At 44.2% G+C, this 26,845-nt stretch overlaps 1 protein-coding gene across 1 annotated transcript; it reads left to right on the top strand.

Moving 5' to 3' along the window:
- Nucleotides 1-2,404: 2,404 nt before the first annotated feature.
- On the top strand, nucleotides 2,405-19,979 carry HDHD5 (haloacid dehalogenase like hydrolase domain containing 5). The gene is made up of 8 exons (XM_042945414.1): nucleotides 2,405-2,552; nucleotides 8,216-8,419; nucleotides 9,477-9,589; nucleotides 11,402-11,495; nucleotides 12,828-12,861; nucleotides 15,050-15,224; nucleotides 18,717-18,905; nucleotides 19,094-19,979. Exons 1-8 carry the CDS (start codon nucleotides 2,427-2,429, stop codon nucleotides 19,425-19,427), a joined length of 1,269 nt encoding a protein of 422 aa, XP_042801348.1. The 5' UTR covers nucleotides 2,405-2,426; the 3' UTR covers nucleotides 19,428-19,979.
- Nucleotides 19,980-26,845: the final 6,866 nt, after the last annotated feature.

Raw genomic sequence — 26,845 nt, forward strand, 5'->3', positions numbered from 1 at the left:
TTAATTGAGCACCCATCAAGTGCAAGTTACCACAATATGACCTATGAGGATGACAAAGGTGAATCAGAGAGGCACCTTGCTCTCAAGGATTTTTCTTAATCGTTTCTGGCTTACGAACTCCTAGAGAATCTAAGGAAGACTTACCAATATTTAAACACACACACACACATACACAAATACCCAGAGAGTATTAATTACAATAGCCATATTGGAACCTCCCAGATATACGTGTTCTGTCACCTTTCCTGAAACAAACCAGGCTACTTCTGATTCCTGCCAGGGATGGCTCAAGTTTCATGGAGTTCAGTGCACAGGTGGGGAAGATAGAAAGCGAAGCAGATCCAGATACAGAACACAGTGACCCAGGTTGCAAAACCTCTGGAGATGGAATAGCAGTGATTATGATATAATTGTGATCATCAAGCGTATTAGTTACCTCTTGCTGTGCAATAAATTACCCCCAAACTTACTGGCTTAAACAACAAACACTTATTATTTCCTAATTTTTGAGGGTTAGAAATTCAAGAGTGACTTGGCTGGGTAGTTTTGTCTTACAGTTGTTCATGAGGTTTTGGCCAAGATGTCCATGAGGGTTGGAGGACCTGCCTGAAAGATGGCTTTCTTCACATGACTATTGGTGGGGGGGCTTCAGGTTTTTATCCTGTGGGCCTTTCCAGAGAGTTGGCTTGAGCGTCTTTAAGTGCATTTGAGTGTCTTTAAGTGTATTTGACTTCCTTAGAATGAATGAGCCAAACAAGAACAAGGTAGAAAAGCCACAGTATCTTTTAGGACCTAGCCTTGGCAATCACAGTGTTACTTCTACTTCATTTTTAAAATTTATTTATTTATTAATTACTTACATTTATGCATGCTTCATTTTATTTATTAAATATGCATTAAGTCCGGGGCACCTGGGTGGCTCAGTCAGCTAAGTGTCCGACTTCAGCTCAGGTCATGATCTCACACTCTGTGAGTTTGAGCCCCGAGCAGGGCTCTGTGCTGTCAGTCCAGAGTCTGGAGCCTGCTTCGGATTCTGTGTCTCCCTCTCTCTTCTCCTCCCCCACTCACGCTCTGTCTCTATCAAAAAATGAATAAATGTTTAAAAAAATTTTAAAAAATATGCATTAAGTCCAGCCCATACTCAATAGGAGGGGAATAAACACCTTTTTAGAAGAGGATTGTCAAATAAATTGTGGACATATTTTAAAATCATTACACCAAGAAATCTTGTACCTGCTAAAGCAGTTTCTAGGTAGTTTGATAGCAGGAAGAGATTAGGAACATTTCAATCTTGGAAAGCCACATACCCTGGCAGAGTTTATGAGTTGGGCTATGATAGGTTTAGTTAATGTGAATCAGTCTGCCAGATCTTGCTCAGTTGCATCTGAACTGACAAAATTAAGATCTTGGCCTTCGAAGTTGAAGATCTGAGGATATTGCTAACTAATCTCTGAGTTAGCACAGTCTCTGTCCATCCCTGACGCCCCCCTTGTTTCCTCTTACCTAATGCTAAATATATTGTGGACTCAGCCATTCTTGGTGTAACTATATCCAGGGGACAGATCAAAGGTCTTAAAGGGGGCATCTTACACATTTCAAATGGTACAAACAGCCGTGCTCAAAAGCAAAGGTGTTCGCTTAGTTATCTGACCCTCTTTTGGGACAGTTATTTTCTCCCTTGTATTCTAGTCCTGATTCAACCTCCCTACAAAGTGTAAGTTTGCAGGATTATTTATGCATATAGTCTCCCCAGGAATTAGCACACAGTCGGGCAGGAGGGAGGACCATAGCAAATATTTACTGAAAGACTACAAGAATGAATAATTGGTATCCTACAAGAATTCCTTGATTGGTGTTCAGGGAACTTGAACATCAAAAGAAAACTTTGCCTCTCCCTCCCCCTTGCAAATAAGGATTGATTCCCTCCACAGTTTCTTTTCTCTCATAAAGTCGCCGAAGGTTGAGGGAGCTGGGACTTCAGTCTGAAACGCATGTTCCAGGAAGTCCGCAGGTACATAGGCCGTGCATACTGGCCTGTCACCCCAAGTGTCCGTCTAGTAAGGGCCAGACTTTGCCTGCGCCTCTTCGCTCCAACAGAACCCCCACCACGGCCCGCCGGGCAAGAACTTTCTGCACCTGGTTGAGTACCGGCCCCTGTTCCTGCCGCTGCCCCTGGCCTGCCCCGCCCCGCTCGTGCTCAACCCCATGCCCAGCTTGACTCCGAACTCAGCCACACCCCTAGCCCCAACTGGCTCGCGCCTCACCGCGCTTCCAGACACGGACTCTAGACTACAACTCCCGAGATGTCTCGGGCACCGATCGGCCCGAGAGCTCCCCGGCCGCTGATTGGCTGCGCAGCGGGGACGTGGGCGGGGACGGCCGCGGGCCGTGGCGACTGTCTGCACGTGCGCGCGACGGGCGGCCGGATGGCTGTGCTCCGCAGCCTGGCGGCGGTCGGTGCGGTGCCGGGGCTCTGGTGGGGGGCGGCGCGCGCGGCGGCGGGGCTCAGGGGCCGCTGCCCCAGAAGAGGTTACGCCGCGGACTCCGCACAGGTGAGAAAGTTCAGGTTCCCACCGAGCAGGTCCTCAGGGCTGGGGATGGGGCCGGAGCCGCCGGGAGGGAGGGAGGGGCCGGGCCACTCCGGCATCCCCGGCCTCCTGGGAAGTGGCTTTTACTAGGCCACTGACCTCGGTGCGCTTCGTTCTTTCCCAGAGCACGAGTGTCCCTGGCGCGTCCCGCCTCCCCCTCAGTCAGGGGATTTGCCGTGCCTTCGGCCTGAAAGAAAAGTTACTCCAGCTAGAGAATGAACAAAACAAACCCAAAACGCGCACCAGGATTGTTTCTTGGCCGTTCGCTGCTTTCATCTCCAAAGTTACTCCGCGATTTCTGTGTTTCTGTTTTCCTGGTCAGAGTGTGATTCTTGCATTTCCTCTGTGATTTTTCAGGATGAGAATCTTTCGGTTTTGATATTTCAGCTACATTTGAAAGAGATTTGGGGACTCGCGATAGACTCCCCTCTGGGATCCGCGCCTATATAAACGGACAGCCCAGAGATAAATGTGGGTTTTGTGCGACTTTTTTACTTTGGTTCCATTCGCTTGTGGGCCGTGCTTATAATGAGCCTCTGTTACATGCAGAACGTAGGGGAAGCTCTGAGGGGCTAGAGGAAGAGAACTGGTGCAGGGTCCCCAATTTGTCCCGGTGCTTAAGTGATAATTCCACAACTTTGGAGGTAGATATAACCCTGTAGTAAGGAAGCTGAAGCTTGGAGTCAAGTTTTTAAGTACTTTTCTTTGTAAGGTCAAACAGCTGGTGGACAACTGTGCCAGGACCCTAATAAGGCAGGTAGTCAGATCTGTCACCCTCACTTCCCCCTGGGCCATTTGTCTTTTTTTTTTTTTTTTTAAGAGGATTACTTCGTTTTCTAAAATCACAATTTCTGTGTGTAATGATGATAGTATTGTACATTTATGTAGTGCTTTCACGGTAACCCTTTGATAATTTTAAATACTTATTTTTAAAAACAGCACTTTGTGCCACACACTTCACAATTACTAATTTATACAATTTTTATGACAACTCTATGAGGTAAGTACTGTTATTCCATTTTACAGATGGAGGGACTGAAGCACAGAGAGGTTAAGCAACTTGCCCAAGGGTGTACAGCTGGTAAGTGGTAGAATCCGGAATCCAGGGCAGTATGGTGCCAGAGTCCTAGCTCCTAACAGCTATGTTATCACTGTTCTCATTTTTGCATATGGAGCAGCTAAGATTCAAAGAAGTTAAGTGACTTGACTAGTGCCACAGAGCTAAAAGTGGCCATGCTGGAAGCATGGAATGAGACTATTTTGGTAAAAGGACTTTTTGTCTTATAACGATTGTATTGACTCTAGCGTCTTTGCAGGTGATATTTCCAAGTGACTTTCTGATAGAGTAGAAAAAGGGAAGAAAGACATGTAGCGTCAGCATTTCAGAGTACTAGCTTTAGAATTGAATCCTGCCTGTACTGTTTACTAAATGACTTAAGGCAAATTACTTAGCTTCCTAAGCTTCAATTTCTCCATCTATGCATTGAGGATATTACTTACCATGCAGTGTTTTTGTAAGAATATCTGTAGGGTATTTTCTCTGATATATGTAGGGTACTTTGCACAATGACTGGCAGATAGTAAGTTCTCTTAAATGTGGAAGTGATTGGAGTAGACAGTAGACAGTTCTAATGCTGTTGTTGAAAACTTACCAAACCAATTCCAGGTTAGAAGCCAAAATACAAAGGAACATCTTAGTAGCCCCTTCACTTCAAACTAATCTTAAAACCACACATTTTGGGGCACCTGGGTAGCTCAGTTGGTTAAGTGTCTTGACTTCGGCTTAGTTCATGATCTTGTGGCCGGTGAGTTTGAGTCCTGCATCGGACTCTGACAGCTCAGATTCAGGATTCCATGCCCCTCCCCTTTCTCTGTCTGTCTGTCTGTCTGTCTCTCAAAAATAAACATTAAAAATAAAACCTAAACCTAAACCATACATTTTATCAGTGCCACAGATAAGAACTTTAGGATTTGGCCTAATACCCAGGACTAGTTAAAAACAAAAGATAACAAAACAAGTGATAGCAGAAGAAAAATCAGAACACAGATACAGAAGAGAATGAAAAGAAAAATGAAAAAAAAAAAAAAAAAAGAAAGGAGGTCTCTTTCTATATAGATAACTTTGTTTAAAGAACTTAATAAACTTTATTTTTTAGAAAAGTTTTAGGTTTACAGAAAAATTGAACAGAAACTGTAGAGGAATCCTATATATATTCCCCCTTCCCCCAGTTTCCTGTGTTACTAATATCTGGGTGTTAATGTGGCACATTTGTTACAATTGTACCTTCACTTTCTTGTTACTGAGTGCTTGGTTTCTCTGTATACATTCATCTAAGGGTTGGAGGTGTATGATTACTCATTTATATAGTTAGAGATGAGGGAGCCTTAAAGACATTGCTAAATTGTCCTGAAAAAGGTTTTCGGTAGCAGGGTCTGTGGATTCTTATTTCTAAGAGAGCAGCTTTTGTGGCTATTTAGGATATAGGCATTAAAACTATGTATGGTTAAATTTTGTAGCCATCAGCACAAATGAGACATTTTATTTTTTTTAACTATGTAAGTTTTCAAAAATCCAAAACCAATAATATGAACCCATATAACCATCTCCCAGATTTAACAGTTAATGACAGTTTGCCACACTTGCTTTGCTTATGTTCCTCCCCTCTCTTTTTTTTCCAGTGTTAAGCTTTTATTTTTTTATTTTTTGTTTTTTCCAGCTGTAAGATTTTAAAATGAATTGCTGATTTCTTATCACTTTACCCTCAGATTCTTCTGTGTGTACGTCTAAGAAAATGACATTTTAAACATAACTACAATGCTGTCATACCTAACAACATTAGTAATTCCTTAATATAACTTAATATCCTATCCTTTTATTTTAATGTTTATTTTTGAGAGAGAGAGAAAGGGAGAATCCCAAGCAGGCTCCGCGCTGTCAGTGCAGAACCCTCTGCAGGGCTTGATCCCATGACTTTGAGATCATGACCTGTGCCGAAATTGAGAGTTGGACACTTAACTGACTGAGCCACCCAGGCGCCCCCTAAACAATTTTTTTAATTTAAGTAATCTCTTTCCTCAATGTGGGGCTTGGAGTCATGACCCGAAGGTCAAGAGTCACATGCTCCACCAGCTGAGCCAGCCAGGCGTCCAAAGAATGATTTTTTTTTTTTTAAAAAAAGACAATGTTCAGAGTGCCTGATTGGCTCAGTAGGAAGAGCATGTGACTCTTTATCTCAGGGTTGTGTGTTGGAGCCCCATGTTAGGTGTAGAGATTACTAAAAAAAAAAAAAATAAACTTAAAAAGGACAATGTTCAACTTTGTAAGTCCCAAGAAATACATATTGAGAGAGATACCATCATTTTTAAACTTTTAAATTAACAGGACCTTTGATAATTAACAAACTCTTTGATACATATGAAAATTATTATCGGCAAGCATAAAGTGCATTACCAGTGGCCGTGTAAGTTGACACATGTTTTTATTTTTTTACTTTAAGCTTTAAGTTTGTTTATTTATTTTGAGAGAGAGAGAGAAAGAGAGAATGAGCAAGGGAGGGGCAGAGAGAGGGGGACATAGAGGATCCGAAGCAAGGAGAGCCTGATGCGGGACTTGAACCCATGAACTGTGTGTGATATCATGACTTGAGCTGAAGGCCGATGCTGAACCGACTGAGCCACCCAGGTGCCCCATTTTTATTTTATTTTAGTATTTATTTATTTTTGAGAGAGAATGAGAGAGCGCATGTGAGTGAGCGCACAAGCAGGGGAGGGGCAGAGAGAGAGAAGGAGACAGAGAATCCAAAGCAGGCTCCAGACTCTAAGCTGTCAGTCCAGAGCCCAGTGTGGGGCTCAAACTCATGAACTGTGAGAGATCATGACCTGGGCTGAAGTTGGACGCTTAACCAACTGAGCCATCCAGATGCCCTGATACATGTTTTTAGAAAACGTTTGTCAATAGGTTACACATCGTTAAAATGTTTGTACTCTTTTTTTTTTTTAAGATGATTTTATTTTATTTTTAAGTGTTTATTTTTTAGAGGGGGGAGGGGACAGAGATGGGGACAGAGGATCTGAAGCAAGCTCTGTACTGACAAGAAGCCTGATGTGGGGACTTGAACTCATGAACTGTGAGATTATGACCTGAGCCAAAGTCAGTCACTCAATTGACTGAGCCACCCAGGAGTCCCAAAATGTTTGCACTCTTGACTTTTTTTTAAGTGTATTTATTTATTTTGAGAGAGAGAACACAAGCGGGGGAGAGGCAGAGAGAGAGAGGATCCCAAGTAGCCTCCATGCCCCAGCGTGGGGCTTGATCCCACAGACTGCGAGATCATGACCTGAGCCGAAATCAAGAGTCAGACACTTAACTGACTGGGCCACCCAGGTGCCCCTGCACTCTTGACTTATTACTCCTACTTTTATGAATCTAGCTTAAGGAAAAACCAGTAATCATGAAGAAGTTCTTTATAACATTATTCATAGTAGCAAAAATGTAGGAAAACGTAAGTATCCAAAATAGGGGGAAATATAATGTTAGTGGAGTATTCACTGAGAATTATGTAGCTAGAAATGATGTTTAGGAGATAGAACTATGTATATTGATATGGAAAGATAAATAAGAGATACCAAAAGTATTTAAAAAAAAAAGGTCAGAAGGAAAAGAAAATAAAATATAATGCCATTGTGTGTTAGTTAACAGATAAGAAGTTATTACTATAGATTTATAAAAAGTTCCTGGAAACATACAAGATAGGAAACAACACTAAGTGGAAGAAGGAGACAAGAAACTTGAGAAATTTTTTATATCATCTATAGCAATTGAATTTTTTTTTTTAACTCCGTGTGTGTTGTAATAAAATTGTAAAAGATGATTATGAAGGCTGTTGTAACAGATAAAAATATTTGAATGTCAAGCAAGAAGAACAGGATGTAAAATCGAACATATAAAGTGTAGTTGTAGCTATGTGATAAGCATAAGAATAGAAAAAGAAGAGTCTATGGTCATACCACCCTGAACACACCCAATCTCATCTGAAATCAGAAGCTAAGCAGGGTCAGACCTGGTTAGTACTTGGATGGGAGAAAACAAAGAGATGAGATTGGTTATGTTAAAGTGCTGGAATGTTTTTGAATTTCTGTATTTTCCACTTAAAAATTCTTTTATATTAATTATGTAAAGATAGTTTTAACCAAATACTTATATCCTTAAAAATACATGACAAGGGACTAATTCATTTTTATAGATGGATTTGCCTTATCAGAAATCCCATGTCCTCATTTTCTTTTTCTTTTTTTTTTTTTAATGTTTATTTATTTTTGATAGAGACAGAGCATGAGCAGGCAAGGGGCAGAGAGAGGGAGACACAGAATCTGAAGCAGCTCCAGGCTCTGAGCTGTCAGTACAGAGCCCGACGCAGGGCTCGAACTCACAAACCACAAGATTATGACCTGAGCTGAAGACAGATGCTTAACTGATTGAGCCACCCAGGTGCCCTCCATGTCCTCATTTTCTATTCAAAGCTCTAGGTGACCTGGGGATAATGAGGCACACCATTTTGTAAGGGTCTTTTCCTTCTTCCCCTTTGCCTCTTGACTCACGCTGTGGTGATTCTCTTTCCACTGTGCAGAGCGCGCCCACTTTTGGGTTCCTGTTGGACATCGATGGAGTGCTGGTGCGGGGTCACAGAGTGATCCCTGCTGCTCTGGAAGCATTCCGTAGGCTGGTGAACTCTCATGGGCAGCTGCGGGTGCCCGTGGTCTTTGTCACGAATGCTGGGAACATCTTACAACAGAGCAAAGCCCAGGAGCTGTCAGCCCTGCTGGGGTTCAAGGTGAGGCAGGTGGAGACATGGAAGCCCAAAGACGTGGTTCTGGTGGCACCCCCCTTCCAACTCTAAGCTGCCTTTCCTGGGTTCGGGCAGTGTTGCATAGCCCTCGGGCATGGCCAGTTGGGTCAGTACTAGAAAATAACTTGAAGTTCAAGCTTAGACTCATGAGTAGAGCCTCATCAGCATGGGCATTTTTTTGTATATCATTATGCGTTGAGCACAAAAATCCTGCCCATGGATTAGATAGTTTCAGTCTGCTGTCTTTGTATCCATTTCTTTTCTAGGCACCAGGATTGTCTGTTTTGGATTGTCAGCCCCTGGAAAGCAAGGGTCACATTTTCCTAAATCTCTGTATACCAGGTGGCACTCTTGTTTCTCATAAATAAGTTGTACACAACTGAATGAACACTGTCCCCCAAAAGCAGTCCCTTTTTGCCCATTTGGAGCTCCACTTGGTATATCAACATTGACACATCCTTCTTTGTTAAGGGTGGATTTAGTTTTTGGAAACAGCCCTTTGGAACCAAAAGAATAAATAAAGTGGCTGATTGACTGGGTTCAACATTGCTTGGGGGTGAATGCAGAGCAAAAGAGTACAACTGGTTCCCTTCTGTGCCTTCCAGAGAGGGTTCCAAAAACATTGTGAATATTGGCTGCATTGTTGGAGTTTGTATTATATAAATGTTAAAAAGTTAAGTCTTTAAGTAGAACTGAAAACAGAAAGTCAGAGGCATATTTCTGTGACAATGACAAAGAACATGCACATAAACCCTGTGGTCTCCAGTTGGAGGAACTGAGAACAGGTTTGGTGAGTGGTCAGAACCCACAACTAATGACATTTCCTGCTTGTTTGTTTTTTGTGGCAAGAGCCAAAGTAGGTTCTTTTCACACCTGTTTGGGTAGTGTCTAGAAGTGTCCGGGTGCCAGAAAAGGCTGCCCCCACTTTTTTTCTGCACAGATTTTTTTCCTTTCTAAGTGAAAGAAGCCACCTATCTCCCCATTATTTTCCCTCAACTGTTGTGTCACCTCTGCTGTCCTCTGTCTTTGGCTCTCTGTACAGGTGGAGCCAGACCAAGTCATTCTCTCTCACAGCCCCATGAAGCTCTTCTCCCAATATCACAACAAGCGGATGCTGGTGTCTGGGCAGGGGCCCCTGGTGGAAAATGCCCGAGTGTATCCTTTTGGTGATTCTTGCTCTGGCTGAAGAGGAGAGGACAGGACTGGAGTTTTTCCTTCCACGGCTGAGGGGGGACCATAGTGAGGTGTTCTGACTGCATGGTGCCAGAGCTTATGGGATATGTGGTAGGCTCTGGAGGGAGGGAGGATGGCTCCCAGGTATGGCCGGTCCTGGTTCCTGATAGTTTCCAAAAGCCAGCCCACTGAATTGGAATCTACTGGGGAGCTTAAAATACAGGTTCTTGGGGGCACTTGGGTGGCTCACTTGGTTAAGTGCCTGATTTTGGCTCAGGTCATGATCTCACAGTTTATGGGTTCAAGCCCCGCATCAGGCTGTATGCTGACAGCTCAGAGCCTGGAGCCTACTTCTCAGATTCTGTGTCTCCCTTCCCTTTCTCTCTCTGCCCCTCCCCTGCTCATGCTTTCTTTCTCTCAAAAATAAATAAACTTAAAAAAAATATATATAGATTCTTGGTTTACTAGGTCTGAGATTAAAAATCAGCAATCTGTATGTTAAAAGAGAAAACTAATTAGGTTTGGGAACAACTGCTCTAGCATTGTTCTTTGGGGTGCTCAATCAACTTATCAACTAATATCTACAGTGAACCTTTTGGGTGTGTGTACACTCAAGAGGCAGAAGACTTGGTCCCTGTACTCAAGCAGCTTATTCATTTGCTCATTTTGTGAACCTGTGTTGAGCACTTCCTCTGTACCAGCCCTGTGCTGTGTGCTCTGCAGGGGCAGGGAGACCAAGAGAAGCACATGGGGCTGTGTCTTCCTCAAAAGGTTCATGCTTGAGGAGGTAGGAGTAGCACACCCAGAAAGGATGCAGGAGTGTTTAAGATGATACATGATTGAAGACCAAGGAGTGCAGTACAGGTTCTGAGAGTCACAGGTGTTGGGAAGGGAGGATCTGGGAGTGGGAATGACTGGTGGCTTCATGGAGGGATGTGGCTGTGCCATGGGAGATGGTTATGGTTTTCCATGCGGGGAAGGAGGTAAGGATGCTGAAGAGAGCAGGGAAGACATGGATCCCCAAAGCAGGAGATGGGATTGGGACAGGGTGGGGAATGAGAAGAGGAAGAGTGGTGTCTCGGAAAGGAAACCTCAGAAGTAAGGGCAAGAGGCCAGCGAACTTATTTATGTGGGCAGGAGAGTCATTGCAGGTGTTGTTGCTGTTAGGGTGATCTAATGGAAGCATTTTTGAGAGATTCATTTTGAAAGTAATCTGAAACCATGCCCAGTTAAGATTTTAAGTGGGAATTGAGGACAAGAAAATGGAGGCAGGTCTTGGAGAGGAGAGGTTGGTTGGCACTGGCATTCCACTCTTCGTGGGCTCCCCAAACTGTCTGAATCTGGCTTCTCCTCAAGAGTTAGCTCACGTCTGACTTCTCTAGACTCTGTCCAGCTACCAGCCCACTGAGGAGTCTCCTCTTTTGAACTCAACACATGTGGCAGCACTGTTCACAGAGTGCTGGTTTAAATGGGCCCTGGGCATATAGTGAGCTTGAGGCCAGAGATTCTTGTGTGCTTCTGTGCCCTGGTAGTGCCCAGCATAGGACCTGGCACCGGAGTGTGCCCAGTGACCACCGATGCATTCAGTGATGGTGTGCATACATGCTCTGCCTGTGCAGTCATGGCTTGTCCTCCAGAATTGCCATGGGCCTTGCGGGGCTGTGTCTGGGCTCTCACTGGTTTACTCCTGTCTGGGGATTGGGTGGACTAGTTTGGTTGGGACTGTGTTGGTTCCCCTCACCTTAGAGGCATCTCCCAGAAGTGTCCAGCTTTGCTTTCCTAATCTTGCTGTAGACTGGGCTTTGAGAATGTGGTTACTGTGGATGAGCTGCGAATGGCCTTTCCTGTGCTTGACATGGTGGATCTCCAGCGGCGGCCAAAGACCACGGTAATAATGAGCATGCTCCTGGGTGTCTTGTGTTTAGTTTTGTCCTGTTATTCCCCACATGGGTTCTTCTTACCAGCCTTGCAACCCCTCCCACTAAGAACTTCATCTTATCCATCTTGGAGAGGCATATCTGGCCAAGGATTTTGTTCCCCAGATACACAAGGATGGCCCAGAAGAGCAACTGGCTCCTAAGGGCTTTCCTTTCTGCATCGTTTGTAATTAGCTGAGAATCCCTTTCAAAGCCTTAGCATTTCCAGTGAGGAGTTTTATATTTTACCAACTGGCTTTTTGAGTGTTGCTTGGGAGAATCATTAACCTTTGTGAAATTAATCATTGCTGCTACTTTATACTGAAGCTTGCTATGGAAAGTTGTCCTTATGAGAAACAGCTTGCTTTTAAAAGTAACCAGCAATTCTGAGTATGTCCATATTCCTTTCGGGTTTGGCTCTTATTTGAACCACTGATTTGACTTGTTATCTCTTCTGATCACTAGTTACGGAGCCTCTCGTTGATCTTTTAGAGTATGACTGCCCGCCCTTGATGGCCTTTGGCCCCCCTTCCTCATGTGAACTCTATGTCATATGGCCTACAGTTTAAGTCAAACCACTGTCAAAATATGGAAAAATGTAGTTATAAACAAATAAGCTTAACTTTTGTTTATGTAGCCTTAGTCCTTTCTCTGGAGCTTTCTGATTGAATAGAGCACTTCATTGCCTTTGAAAGCTTTCTTCTAGGACCATGCAAATTATGTGGAGAACTAGAATGTCAGAGTTGGAACAGATCTTAGAGCAGCTCAGAGACTGAGCCCCGTGCAGAGGAAGGGACCTGCCCCAGGTCACATAGCTGGTTAGTAGTAGTGCCAGGACTAATAGTCTAGAAAAGGAACGGACTCCAGGAGATTGGTAAACTGAAGACTCCTGCCTCCTCATCTCATGTTGAGAGAAATGGTCCATCATGCCCTGATGGCCTCCCTTTTCTCCATAGGCTTACCTTCATCTGAACTACCTGATTCTAGACTCTTGCTTGGCTTATAACTTACCTCCTGTCCTGGAGAAGGACAGCTGACTAGCCCTTCCTCCTGGGAGACTTTCATATGTGGGTTCCCTCAGACTGTTCTGTGGTAGCCCTGCTCTTTCTCTCTTTACTTTTCTTTGTAAATTTTTTTCCTCAGTCCTATCTGGCTTCTCCTTGGCTTGGACTAGGCCTGGGGGTGGTCTTTGATCTGTCTAAAGTGTGTCTTTCCTCCTGCTACCCCTTGAAACTGGTTGTGTGGCTGTCTGGTAGTGGACTGCGACTGTGGCATTAATGGGCCTATTCTTTGTCTCTTGGCAGCCCCTTCTAAGGAACGACTTCCCTGCCATTGAAGGTAATGAGGTCCTCTGCTGGGATGGATAGGCGTGGCTCTGGGTGCTTCTCCTTTTGGCCCTCCAGGCTGTCCTAGTGCTGCTCTGTGCCTACAGACTGGTAGGGTTGCTAGGGGCGTTGGATGTCAGGTCGTCTGGGTTCTAGTCTCAGATCTGCCACTTACTACCTCTGAGACATTTGTTTTTAATCTTTCCTTCCCCATGTCACTTGCCTTAGTATTCCAGAAAAATTGTAAGTGTAGAAAATCTTAGCATGGAAAGGCCCCCAGAGGTTATCTAAACCAGTGTTTCACAGCTCCATTAAACCCAGTTCTCCCTTGTATAACAAAAATACCATAATGTCCTCTTTACTACTCTGCAGTGAAGTTCACTGATACTGTATATTAATTGAATACATACTGAATAATACTGTATATTAAAAATTAACTAGTTCAACATAAGCCCTATTTATGTATGTATGTATGTATGTATGTGTTTTGAGAGAGAGTGCGTGAGTCGAGGAGGGTCAGAGAGAGGGAGAGAGAGAGAATCCCAAGCAGGCTCTGCACTATCAGTGCAGAGCCCAGTGCGTGGCTTGAGACCACGAACCATGAGATCATGATCTGAACCAAAGTCAGACACTTAACTGACTGAACTACCCAGCTGCCCCTAAAGCCCTAATTGTAAGAGGGAGAGATAAAACAAAAATTTTTTAGTAAGGTAATATGTACTTCAACATGTAAATGATTATTCAAGAAGACATAATAAAGTAGTGAAATAATAATACAAAACATGGAATCACCATGAATGTTACAGCTACAAATGCAGCCTGATATAAGTGTAATAGGTGTGATATAGGTGTGTTTTATTTGTGACTCAGAAATTAGGGGCAGCATTGTCATTGGTGAAGTGATTTTCCAAAATAGGGAACAACTATTGGTAAAGTTTTGAAAAGATAAAGTGCAGTCTTTTCTTGACTTACATGATAGTTGCATTTTTGGAAAATGAGTGTGTATGAAAACTCTACCAAAAAATACTTTATGTTTACATGTAGAATTAAATTAGGGCTTAAGCTCAATTAATTATAAATAGGTTTTTCACCTTTGTGAATGTCAGATGGAACACTCAAATGTTAATAGGGGCCAGTTTTTGATTGTTTAGTAGGAGTGTCCTGAGCATCTAGCATTCTTGGCCCCCTCCCATGATCCCTTGCCATGATCATTACAATTAAAATACATCCTCCAGGGGTGCCTGGGTGACCTAGTCAGTTAAGAAACCAACTTCTTCTGCTCAGGTCATGATCTCACAGTTCATGGGTTTGAGCCCTGTGTTGGGCTCTGTGCTGACAGCTCAGAGCCTGGAGCCTGCTTCGGGTTCTGCATCTCCCTCTCTCTCTGCTCTTCCCCCACTCGCTCTCTCTCTCTCTCTCTCTCTCTCTCTCAAAAATAATAAATAAACATAAAAAATAAAATACACCCTCCAGTTTCTAGAACACCTCCCTAGGGGGCAGTACTTCCCCCTTGAGACCACTGGTTTTGTTCAGTCGCTGGCCTTGTAGCTTATATTGGCAGCTACCATTTGCTAAGTGCTGTGTGTCCAGCATGGGTTAAGTGTTTTATTACATCATTTTTATCCTAAACGATAGTAGGTACTGTTATTACATACTTGGGAAGGCCGAGGCTTAGAGAATGTAAATAACTTGCCCACATTCACAAAGGAAAATTAACAGGGACTTGGAATGCAGGTCTGTGTCACTCTGGATCCCCCTGTCCTAGCTGTTAGGTTTACAGGCCTCTGGGGCTCAGAGAGAAGTGGCTGAGGAAGATGAGCCCTTTGCCAGGTACTTGTGAGTGAGGTGGTCAGGAGAGCATTAGTCAATCGGAGGAAGCAGGCTTGAGACTTGGCTGCTGGTTTTCTTTGTTTTCAACTCTTCTGTGAAGTACTGGCGAATACAAGTGAAAAGTGGGAGCCCTTAGGAAGTGCCTTCCTGGGTCCTGGGCTTTGTTCACCTTGGGTGAATGGGTGAGTGGCTCTTTGAAGGCTGGTTCTGGGAACTGTGCCCTTGCAGGGGTGTATACTGTGGAGGAAGAGCTTGTGGTTGGGTGGTGCCAGCTGGCATCAGCTGGCCTTCTAAGGGCCTTCCTCCTGCCAGCCACAGAGGGCAGGCAGAGTGCTCTGCAACCCTCACCTCCATTCCTTTACTCTTTAAAGGGGTACTCCTCCTTGGGGAGCCAATCCGCTGGGAGACCAGCCTGCAGCTGATCATGGATGTCCTTCTCAGCAATGGGAACCCTGGGACTGGTCTGGCAACAGCCCCCTATCCCCATCTTCCTGTCCTGGCCAGCAACATGGATCTCCTTTGGATGGCTGAAGCCAGGATGCCCAGGTGAGGACACAGAGTCTCTGGGTTTGACTGTGGTGGCCACTGCCATCTGTTGCCTGGGTGGTCCTGCTGACAGTTTCCTACCATCTGGGCGGTCAGTACTCTGGGCGGTCAGACCCCTGCCTGAGCAGAACCCATATTTGTCACAGAAACTTAATCTTCTGGGAGGATTTTCAATGGGTCACTTCTAATTATTAAATGAAAAGTATAGCTTACAGAACATTGAAGATATGTTGAGATGATCTTTAACGCATGATCTTTGCCCTCCAGAATCTTAACAGAACATGTTATTTTTTTTTAAGATTTTTATTTTTTTTAAGTTTATATATTTTATTTTCAGAGGGAGAGAGAGAGAGGGAGAGAGAATCCCTAGCAGGCTCTGCATTGTGAGCCCAGAGCCTGATGTGGGGCTTGAACTCACGAACTGTGAAATCATGACCTGAGCCAAAATCAAGTCGGATACTTAACTGACTGAGCAACCCAAGTACCCCTTTTTTAAGATTTTTTATTTTTTAAAGTAATCGCTATCCCTAATGTGAGGCTTGAGCTCATGACCCCTAGACCAAGAGTTGTGCACTCCACCGACTGAGCCAGCTGGGCTCCCCCAGAACATGCTGTGTTTGCCTGTGGAGCCCAAATGATGGATGACTTCTGAGGCCAGCAGTACAGCTGCTCCTTGCATTGTCCCTGTAGCACGAGTTCTTTGTTGTTTCTTTCTGCCCTTAAGATGTAGGGGCAGGGTATGCAATAATTATTCTGATGATTGTGTAGGCCAGAGAGCTTGAGACCCAGTGGGTAAGTGACTTTCTCAAAGGCACATTGATATTGAGCAGGCCCATGTTCTCTGCTCAGCTGTTTAAACCTCATCTGGCGTGTCCTTTTTGGAGGCTAAGAACAGTCTAGGCAGCGCTTTTCCTAGCCCTTGAGGGCCTTCCTGGAAGGGCAGCTATGGCTATTGTGTACTGTATGGCTGCTCTTAATCTGCAGGCCCAAAGTCTAGAGTTTTCTTTCTCTGCTACTTACTGATTCCCAGTGCACTCTGTGAGTGATCCATCAACAGAGGGCAGCAGGCCCAACACTTGATGCGACTGAAGTCATGTCACTCATTAACTCCAAAGAGATGAGTGTTACAAGTGTTCCCTTGTTACTTTAAAAGATATATTTCTGCAAGGGCACCTGTGTGGCTCAGTCGGTTAAGCATCCAACTCTTGATTTTGTCTCAGTTCATGATCTCACAGTATGAGATCGAGCCCTGCATCGGGGCTCTGAGCTGAGCATGGAGCCTGCTTAGGATTCTCTCTCTGTGTCTCTCTGTCTGCCCCCACTTGTGCTTTCTCTTTCTCTCTCAAAATAAATAAATATTTTATAAAACGTATATTTCTGCATGCTGAGGTTAGATATTTTTTCTGAAGTATTCTTCCTATAGTTAGTGTGTGCTGACACTAGGTGAGAGGGGTTTGGTTATGTAGGCTGGAACTGAATAGCCAGGGGCAAATTTCAGTTTATAAACTAAATTTGAGATTGATTTTCTTTCTTTTTTTTTGTTAAGTGTTTTTATTTATTTACTGAAAGAGAGCGTGTGCAAGGGAGGGGCAGAGAGGGAGGGAGAGAGAGAATCCCAAGCAGATTCTGCACTGTCAGTACAGAGCCCGACGCAGGGCTTGAACTTGTAAACTGTGAGATAATGACCTGAGCTGAAACCAAGAGTCGTACACTTAACCGACTAAGCCACCCAGGCACCCCGAGATTAATTTTCATTCAGTAATTTAAAAATTGAAAATAAAATTTGTCACATAAATAAGTGACACTGAAATACAAGTTTATTTGTTTTTTAATTATTATTTTTAAATTTTCTTTTTTTTTTTTAATATATAATTTATTGTCAAGTTAGCTAATATACAGAGTGTACAGTGTGCTCTTGGCTTTGGGGGTAGATTCCCGTGGTTCATTGCTTACATACAACACCCAGTGCTCATCCCAACAAGTGCCTTCCTCAATGCCCATCACCCATTTTCCCAGCCCCCATCAACGCTCAGTTTGTTCTCTGTATTTAAGAGTCTCTTATGGTTTGCCTCCCTCTATAACTTTTTTTTCCCTTTCCCTTCCCCCATGGTGTTCTGTTAACTTTCTCAAGTTCCACATATGAGTGAAAATATATGATATCTGTCTTTCTCTGACTGACTTCTTTCACTTAGCATAATACCCTCTAGTTCCATCCACGTGGTTGCAAATGGCAAAATTTCATTCTTTCTCATTGCCAAGTAGTATTCCATTGTATGGATATACCACATCTTCTTTATTCATCCGCCGATGGACTTTTGGGCTGTTTCCATACTTTGGGTATTGTTGAAAGTGTTGTTGTAAACATTGGGGTAACATGTGCCCCTATGCACCAGCACTCCTGTATCCTTTGGATAAATTCCTAGTAGTGCTATTGTTAGGTCATAGGGAATTCTATTTTTAATTTTTTGAGGAACCTTCACACTTTTCCCTAGTGGCTGCACCAGTTTGCATTCCCATCAACAGTGCAAGAGGGTTCTTGTTTCTCCACATCCTTGCCAGCATCTGTTGTTTCCTGAGTTGTTATTTTAGTCACTCTGACTGGTGTGAGGTGGTATCTCAATGTGGTTTTGATTTGTGAAATACAACTTTAATATGTTGGACAGCATCTGTTAAGATTTGGTTTAGCAGCCAGGGATGAAAACCCGAAACAAAAGTGTCTTAAACAAGATAGAAGTTTCTTTCTTTCTCATGTTAAAGAAGTATGTGGTAAGCAGTCCAGGGCTTGTGTGGAAGTCCCACCTATCTGGGACAGGTTCCCTCTGTCTTCCTGCTGTGCAATCCTTGGCTCTTAACAGCATAATCCAAAATGACTGCCTGAACTCCAGCCGCCATATCAGCATTCAGGCAGCAGGAAGAGTGGGGAAGGATGGAACAATTTTATACTCCCCAATTTTACACTTGCTAATAGTTTAGCCCAGCACTTCTGATTTCATTGACTCTTTGCCTGTAGCTTATTCACATGGCTGCTCACCTCGCTGCAGTGGAGGCAAGGGAGTACTTTTTACATCGGGTCACAATATGGTAAGCTGCAAATTGACACTGAGAAAGAAGGGGAGAATGGCAACCAGTAGTTTCCACAAATTTAAAGCTGAATTTAAACTTCAGTTTGTGGAGTCTTGACTGCTTGGGTTGTAATCCTAGCTCTGCCATGTTGGGCAAGTTACTTAATCTTTATGCCTCAGTCTTCTCACTGTAAATGAGGGGAATGACTGCTCTCTCATGGGGTTATTCTGAGAGGTAAGTGTGGCATGCCATTTCTAGTGCTCAACAAATGTTAGTAGGTAACAGCAGGTCATAAAAATAGGTAATGTCATTCTTACTAGAAATAAGTTCACTTACCTGTCACCAACAGGGTGCTGGAGTGAAAGGTATAGGGTCCTGCTTAGGGCCTGTGAGGGGAGGCCTGAACTGCTGAGCTCTCTTCTCTGACAGGTTTGGCCATGGCACCTTTTTGCTGTGCCTGGAAACCATTTACCGAAAAATGACGGGCAAAGAGCTGCGATACGAAGGCCTGATGGGCAAACCCAGCGTCCTCACTTACCAGTATGCAGAGGACCTGATCAGGCAGCAGGCGGAGAGGCGGGGCTGGGTGGCCCCCATTCGGAAACTCTATGCTATTGGGTAAGTGCTGCTCCAGCTTCTCATCCCTTTCAAGGCTCCCCCTGCTCTTCCTCCATACCTGCTCACTCCCTTGTTTCCTTGTATCAAATGCACGCCAGTTCCACAGCTGTCCTTTGCTCTCTTTACCTTGTAACACTGAACTGGGTTTTTTTTTCTCTTTCCTTTTCTGGTATGGCTACCCCTGCCAGTGATAATCCTATGTCTGATGTCTACGGTGCCAACCTGTTCCACAAGTACCTGCAGATGGTGAAGCATGATGGGGCAGAGAAGCAGGGGGCTGGTGGCTTGTGGAGGCAACGACCCTCAGCAACGCAGAGCTGCGCCTCTATCCTGGTGTGCACTGGTGTGTACAATCCCAAGGGTCCAGAGCCTACCCAGCCTGTCCAGGGTGCAGAGGAGGCTCCATTCCATGGGCACCGGGACTTCAGCTTTAGCCCGGGGCTCATGGAGGCATCCCACATCGTGAATGATGTGAACGAGGCGGTGCAGCTGGTTTTCCACAAGGAGGGTTGGATTTTATAGTGAGGGCTGTGCATTGGAGGCAAGGGGGCAGGAGGGGCCCTGGAACATTATGGGAGTCCTGTTGACTAGCTTCTGGCCCAGATCGCTGGGCATCAAGTCAGGGCCGCTTCCTGTGACACTTTCTGCTGCCCCACGGGGTGTTATTAACTGGTCACTTAGAAGAAGACACTGTTTTTCTTCTCCTGCTGGGCAATAACCACAGAATTGTATCTGGGTAGCATTTTGGGTAGAACAGTCAGGATTTTCTGGGCTCAGTTCCTGTCTGATTCTCCTGGCAGTCTGACCTCAGGCTAGTTCCTTTACCTCTGTGCCTCAGTTTCATCTCTCATTTCAGTAGGGACTTCTGAAAAAAGGGGAAGTGGTAGGAAATAATGTGGAAATTTCTACAGAGCCTTGCCTGCATTGAAGGCACTACTGCGTCACTGCATGCCAGCAAGGTATGTCGCTAACACTAAGATACTGCTTTTTATTGTATTTTAGCTTATTGCCCAGAGACTTTTGGGCTTATTTTTTTTAATTGAAATAATCATAATAAAAATTCATTATGCTGTCTATTGTGAAGTGCTTCTTGGAAGGTACTAGAAAGTCCGGTGGGGGAAGAGTAGTGGGTGAGCAATGTGGGTGATCTTGAAGCAAAGAGATTGGTGCCATTTTGCTCCCATAAGGTGCTGATGTCTTTGCTTTCCTACCTCTGTTCTCCCTCCCACCACCAACCCACCCCCGACCTGCAAAGCCTGAGTCTGTCTAGGAATTAGTTATGCCCAGGCTTTGGTATGTACTTGGCAACTTCTCTGATACGGAAAAAAAAGATCTTGCTTATGGTTTGTTCAGAAAGAACAAATCACACAGAATCCTGTGTGATTCTGGAAAGAATGTGTTTCTTATATTCCTTCCTCTACAAGCAATCCAATTTACTTTCCATGGTCTGTGTTGCCAAATCCCTTGGTCATTTCTTGCCCTTGTGTTACTCCAGCAGTCATTTGCATGTGACACAAAGCTGATGACTCCCTCCCTTCTTCTCAAAATACTCTTTACTTCTCTGTATCTCACTGACTTCCTGACCCTTTTGTTTGGATGCCTGGTAGTCATTCAGAGGGAAAGAAACATAGGAGATTGAGAAGGAGTGGCCAGTGAAATAGAGTCACAAGAGTCTAGGAAGCTGAGTGAACATGTTTCACAAAGGAGGGAGTGATGAGCTGTGCTCCCTCTAGAAGTATCAGAGCTTGGCTGTGTCCAAAGCTGAGTGCAGTCTGACCTTACTCCTAGCGCCCTGAGCAGCCTGGGTCCTACTCTGGGTCCTGCTGCAGCCCCTGCCCTGTAGACACAGCACTGAAGATAGTAGGCTGAAAGCTTAGACACCCTTGTCTTCTCTCTCATCTCCTACGGCCAGTCCATCAGCACATCCTGCAACTTTGCCTTCAGAATGTACCCAGAGTGTGAGCATTTTCCAGCCTTCAGTGCCTCCCTGCTCCAGACTGTTGGCTCCTCTGGCGTGCGTTGTTGCGGCACACTCCAGTCTGGCCTCCCTGCCTCATCTCCTCCTCCCTCCCCACTGCTTTCCACTCAGTAGCCCAGAAGCAAAACCCTAAGTTTGACCTCTTCTAGGATCAAAACCCTCCATGACTTCATCTCAGAGGAAAAGCCCACATTCTTTACTGCAGCACAAATGCCTCTACATGCTGTTCTTTCCCCTTCATGTCGTACTAGCCCTGCTGGCTCCCTTGCCAATCCATCATACCCATTCCTGCCCCCAGGGCTTCTGCACTCATGGTTCCCTCTGCCCTACTTCCACTGTCCACATGGCTCATTCTATCTCTTTCCCCCCTCATCACTTGTTCAGTGTCTGGTGGATATGTCCTCCCAAGAAGACTCCCTCAACTTCCTATAACAAATAGCGTTCATAATTCCTTAATTTTTTCCATAGTCCTTATTACTCGTGACCTATGTCTACTTCCTTTTTTTTTTTAAGTTTATTGATTTATTTTGAGAGAGACTGTGTATGCATGCACAAGCGGGGGAGGGGCAGAGAGAGAATCCCAATCAGGCTCCACACTGTCAACACAGAGCCAGTCACAGGGCTCAGACTCATGAACTGTGAGATCGTGAGCTGAGCTAAAGTCGGACACTCAACCAACTGAGCCACCCAGGTGCCCCCAAACATGATTTTCTTTTTTTCTTCTCCTTTGAGGATTATGGCAGAAGTGAAAAGACTAAGGGTCTTGGAGTCAGACAGACCTGGAATCAAATCCTAGCTGTCATTCACTAGCTATATGGCCATGGGCAATTTCCTTCATTTCTCCAAGTTTCCATTTTCTCATCTGTAAAATTGGCATTGGCAGTGTGTATGTCATAAATGAGCTATTTTAAGTGCAGTACTGTATCATTTAGGATTTTGTTCAGCTGCTTATTACAGAAATCTGACTATAGTGGCTTGAACAAATAGGTGGTTATTTTTTTAAGCGATAGGAAGTTCAGAGTAGGCATTTCAGGCTGGGGAAGAAGCTCAAGGGTGTCATCAAGGACTCAGGTGCTTGGCCTACTATCCTTAGCATGTATGTTTGTCCAATTGCAAGATGGCTCATCCACCTTCCAAGGAGGATGGAGAAAAAGGTGAAGACAAAGCAAGTGGAGCTGGATTCCTTTAAAAGAACTTTCCCAGAGGTTCTACTTTAGGACTTCAGTTCTGTCTGGTTGACTACAGGTGGATCACACAGATGCTGGTAGCTACAAAGAAGCAGAGACAGGGCACAGTGTTGCTCAAATGAAATCTGGGTCTGTCTGTTTGGAAGACTAGTAGAATGGATGTTGAGTAGGCAACTAGTAGTACAACTCCAGTGCCTGGGACCCACAAGCATTTAACTGAGTATTTCTTCAAGTGCCCTGAGCAAGTGGGTAAAGCTCTGGCCTCAGAAGTACCTTGTCTAGCAGTCATCTGATGACGGCATCTGGCTGCTTCTGGCTGGCAGTCTTGCTAGATTCCATTTGTACATCGCTTAAGCTTTTCCAAAGCATTGTAAGTTCAACATTGTTCATCCTGTTTTGTTAGAGCCTTCTAAAGCCCCTAATGAAGAGAGAATTTTTACCCTATTTTTCTAAAGGAAGGCACCAAGGCACTATTTTACTTTGATTTCAGAAACATTTATTGATGATCGCGTAGGTGCCAAACACCATTCTAGGTGCCGTAGCAATGACCAGTCATTGGCAACAATACCTGCTCTCATGGAGCTTTACCTTTCACTGATGATGTGTCCAGTCAGTTAGCAAATGGAGAGGCTGGGTCTGCAGTTCAGTCTCCTGACTCTGAGCCCAGTATTCTTCCTGAGACACACACCAAAGACTCTCCCACCCTTAGCCAGCCCGCTGCCCTTCTCCAAGCATTGTTTTGTATCCTGGAGCAGTTGCTGTTGTGCATACAGCCCATGTGAGCTCTCCTCGGGCCAAATAGGTCAAGCTTACCAAATGGAATGACAGGTGAGTGCAGAAATGAGTTGGAAAATAAAGGCAAGTATGGCTATATGGGGAGGAATCATGCCAGAGTCAAGACTCCCTTGCTCCACATTGAAATGACAGAATGACAGCATCTCTGTGCCTGTCTACCTCTGGCTCTGTCCCTTTGGCTGCCTGTCATTCTGACTGTGTAGTCATTTCTCTCTCTTACTTGTTTGGGTTTCCTGAAGATCTCACAAGCCATTCCAGACTGGGTGCCAAGGAGCAAGTGTATGCAACGGTACTTACTCAAATCTGTGTCAGAGGACAGGGCCAGCCAGCCGCTCAGCTCCAGTGCCAGTCTTGTCCCTTAGGGGCTTTGTCTAAACTACAGAACCAAAACTCACAACCAACTGCTTCATTTGCTCAGTCCCAAACTGAATGAAAATACTACTTTTTTGTGTTTCAATGGAGCCAAGTGAATACAAAACAAAAAAGACTTTGTAAGTCAATTTGAACATCAAGTAAGCCACGCACTGTCCGCACTGTCCCGTGCTGAGCCTGATGTGGTGTCCACGCCCACAAACTGAGATCATGACCTGAGCCGAATCAAGAGTTGGACACTCAACCGACTAAGCCACCCAGGCACCCCAAGTATTTTTAATAAAAGTATTAAGCCGGAACAAAACTATATCATGAGGGGTTCACACTGAACAGAGAATCACCTTGGGTCTCTTCAAGTCATTACCTTGGAGCCAGAACATAGAGGCATTTCCTTGGTGTTCCCCTTGGTGGCAGCAGCTCCCGGCCTCCTGAGGACACCTCTAGGCTGCCAGAGGCAGGTGCATCGAGCAAGTTGGTAATCAGAACTTCCAGCAGAGTTAGGGTTGCCATAGCAACTGGATGCTGCCTCGAGGGTGGAATTTTAAAATATCACAGCTATAATAGTGTTTATTTCCCCCAATCACTGTCACTTCCCCAGTGCTGCGTGGTTCTGCTGAGGCTGGGGCCATCTTGGGACGCCTGTTTCCCTGCCTGGGGCTTTTGGCAGCTTCGGGGGTTGGAGGTGGGAGGATTGTCTCAGGGTGTGAACTGCTGGGAAGCTGACAGCTTCAGCTTTTGCTTCCAGGCTCCTCTAGCTCTTGGTTCCAAAAGCCTTCTGTCATTTTCTATATTTTGGGAGGTTTAGAAGAGGGGTCTAGCTTTATACTCTCTCCACTTCCTCCCACTGTGATTTGAGTGCTCTGACTTACACTCCTACCAGATCAGACTTAGCATTCCTGGGATTTCTCTTTGGAGAGGGGAGGGGCATATCCCCTCTTGTCTGCTTTTTTCTTTGGACTTTCTGACTTCCTCTTTCAGCTTCATTTATTTACTTACAAAATGACCATCAAGTACCCAAGGATAAGAAGTGAGAAACTGCCCTGGTCTTGAAGAAGCTCATTGTATTGACATTGGACTTGGGCCCTATCCAATTCCAAACATTTTTACAAACTTACACTAATTAAGACAGTGTTCTGTTGGCAGAGGGATACAAATCAATGGGACAAAACAGCATGCAGAAGCATGTGATAAGTATCCATCCATGGATGAGTTGATAAATGTATGTATACACACACAAGATGTACATCTATACATATACACAATGGAATATTCAGCTATAAAAAGGAGATCTGGTAGGGCGCCTAGGTGGCTCAGCTGAACGTCCGACTTCGGCTCAGGTCATGGTCTCACGGTTTGTGGGTTCGTGCCCTGCGTCAGGCTCTGTGCTGACAGCTCAGAGCCTGGAGCCTGCTTTGGATTCTGTGTCTCCTCCTCTCTCAGCCCCTCCCATGCTCATGCTCTGTTTCTGTCTCTCAATAATAAATAAAGACTAAAACAAATTTTTTTTTTTTTTTTTTTTTTTTTAATGTTTATTTATTTTTGAGAGAGAGTGAGAAACAGACTGAAAGTAGGGGAGGGGCAGAGAGAGAGGGAGACACAGTCGAAAGCAGGCTCCAGGCTCTGAGATGTCAGCACAGAGCATGACGTGGGGCTCGAACTCACGAACAGCGAGATCATGACCTGAGCCGAAGTTGACACTTAACCGGCTGAGCCACCCAGGTGCCCCTAAAACAAATTTTTTTAAAAGGAAATTTGGTATTTACAGTAACATGAATGGGCCTCAAGGACCTTATGCTAAGTGAAGATAAATACCATATTATCACACTTATGTGGAATCTAAACAACAACCAAAAAAACCCCCTTGTGCTCACAGATACAGAGAAGAGATTGGTGGTTGCCAGAGGTAAGGGGTGGGGGTGGACAAAATGGGTGAAGGGGACCAAAAGGTACAAGCTTCCAGTTATAAAATTAGTAAGTTGGGATGTAATGTACAAAATGGTGACTGTAGTTAATAATACTGTATTATGTATTTGAAAGTTGCTAAAAGTACTTAAAAGTTCTTGGGGCACCTAGGTGGCTCAGTTGGTTAAGCATCTGACCGTTGGTGTCAGCCCAGGTCATGATCTTGCAGTTTGTGAGTTTGAGCCCCACATTGGGCTCTGCACTGGTGGCATGGAGCCTGCTTGGGATTCTCTCTCTCTCTCTCTCTCTCTCTCTCTCTCTCTCTTTTTCTCTATCTCTGCACCACCCCTACTCACATGTGGGCTAAGTGGCTATTCTTGGCTTTTCTACTCCAAGTAGTGACTTAATCCAGACACCTTCCATTTTGTGATGCTGTCATCTTCAATGCATGATTTCCAAGGTCTCTATGGAAGAGGGAGAGAGAGTGGATGACTGTGAGGGATTTATGGCAAGACCTGGGAGTGGTACACAATACTTGTGTCCACATCCATTGGCCAAGCACATGGTTCCAGTGCAACTACAAAGAGGATGGGAAACGTCTTCCTTTGTGCTGAGGAAAAGGAAATGAGATCAGTCAGCATCTACCCTGTCTTTGTTGCCATATTTCTTTTTACCAGGATGAAGAAATTCTGTTTTGCCAAATTTTTGTTTAAATTAATAAATGTTGGAAGTTGTTTCTCTATGTTTATTCAGTTGATTATAAATGCTTTTCTCCTTTAATCTGTTAATGTGGTAAATTACAGTAATAGAATTTTTTTTCCTCTTTAACTCTTCCTTGCATTCTTGTAATAAAACCTAATTGGTTATGTTGCATGTTGCTGGCTGCTAGTAGCCAGCATTTGTTTAGGGGCTCTTTGTCTATGTTCATAAATGAGATTGGCCTGTATATTTTTAACTATTTTCTACTGTCTTTGTCTGGTTTTGACATTGATTATATTAGTCTTATAAAATAAATAGTGGTTCATTCTATATTTTCCTATTTTCTGCAACAGTTTGTTTAAAATGGGAATTATCAGTTGGTTGAATGTTGGTGGAACACACAGATAATTATTAGGACCTGGCAAATTTTGTGGGGAATGCTTTTAGTTACTGATTCAATTTCTTTTCTTTTTTTTTTGAATGTTTGTTTTTGTGTCTGTGAGAGTGTGAGTGAACATAAGTGGGGGAGGGGCAGAGAGAGAGGGAGACACAGAATCCAAAGCAGGCTCCAGGCTCTGAGCTGTCAGCACAGAGCCTGATGTGGGCCTTGAACTCACGAACTATGAGATCATGACCTGAGCCGAAGTCGGAGACTTAACTGACTGAGCCACCCAGGCACCCCCTGATTCAATTTCTTTAATAATTAAATGTATATTCAGATTTTGCTACTTCTAACAGTTTAGGAACATCATATTTTTCTAGATAATTTACCAATTTTTTCTAAGTCTTCAAATACATTGGCATAACATTGTTCATAATCTTCTTACCATTAAAAATCTCCATTGTTTCTAAATTAGATTTCCTTTTTCATACCTAATATTGTTTTATTTATACTTTCTCCCTTTTTCTTAATAAGTCATGCCAGATATTTGTGTATTTAAATGTCAATTTTAATTATTTATGTTCTTTAATAATTTCTTTATGATTTCACTGCATTTACTCTATTC

This window comes from Panthera leo, chromosome B4 (genome assembly GCF_018350215.1).
Source record: "Panthera leo isolate Ple1 chromosome B4, P.leo_Ple1_pat1.1, whole genome shotgun sequence".
In the NCBI taxonomy this organism is placed as follows: domain Eukaryota; kingdom Metazoa; phylum Chordata; class Mammalia; order Carnivora; family Felidae; genus Panthera; species Panthera leo.

Excerpts from the sequence above, each read along its gene's own strand:
- HDHD5 (XM_042945414.1), top strand. The coding sequence starts at position 2,427 with ATGGCTGTGCTCCGCAGCCTGGCGGCGGTCGGTGCGGTGCCGGGGCTC. Across the intron at positions 11,496-12,827 it reads AGCGGCGGCCAAAGACCACG|CCCCTTCTAAGGAACGACTT; the intron begins GTAATAATGAGC and ends GTCTCTTGGCAG. Across the intron at positions 12,862-15,049 it reads CGACTTCCCTGCCATTGAAG|GGGTACTCCTCCTTGGGGAG; the intron begins GTAATGAGGTCC and ends TACTCTTTAAAG.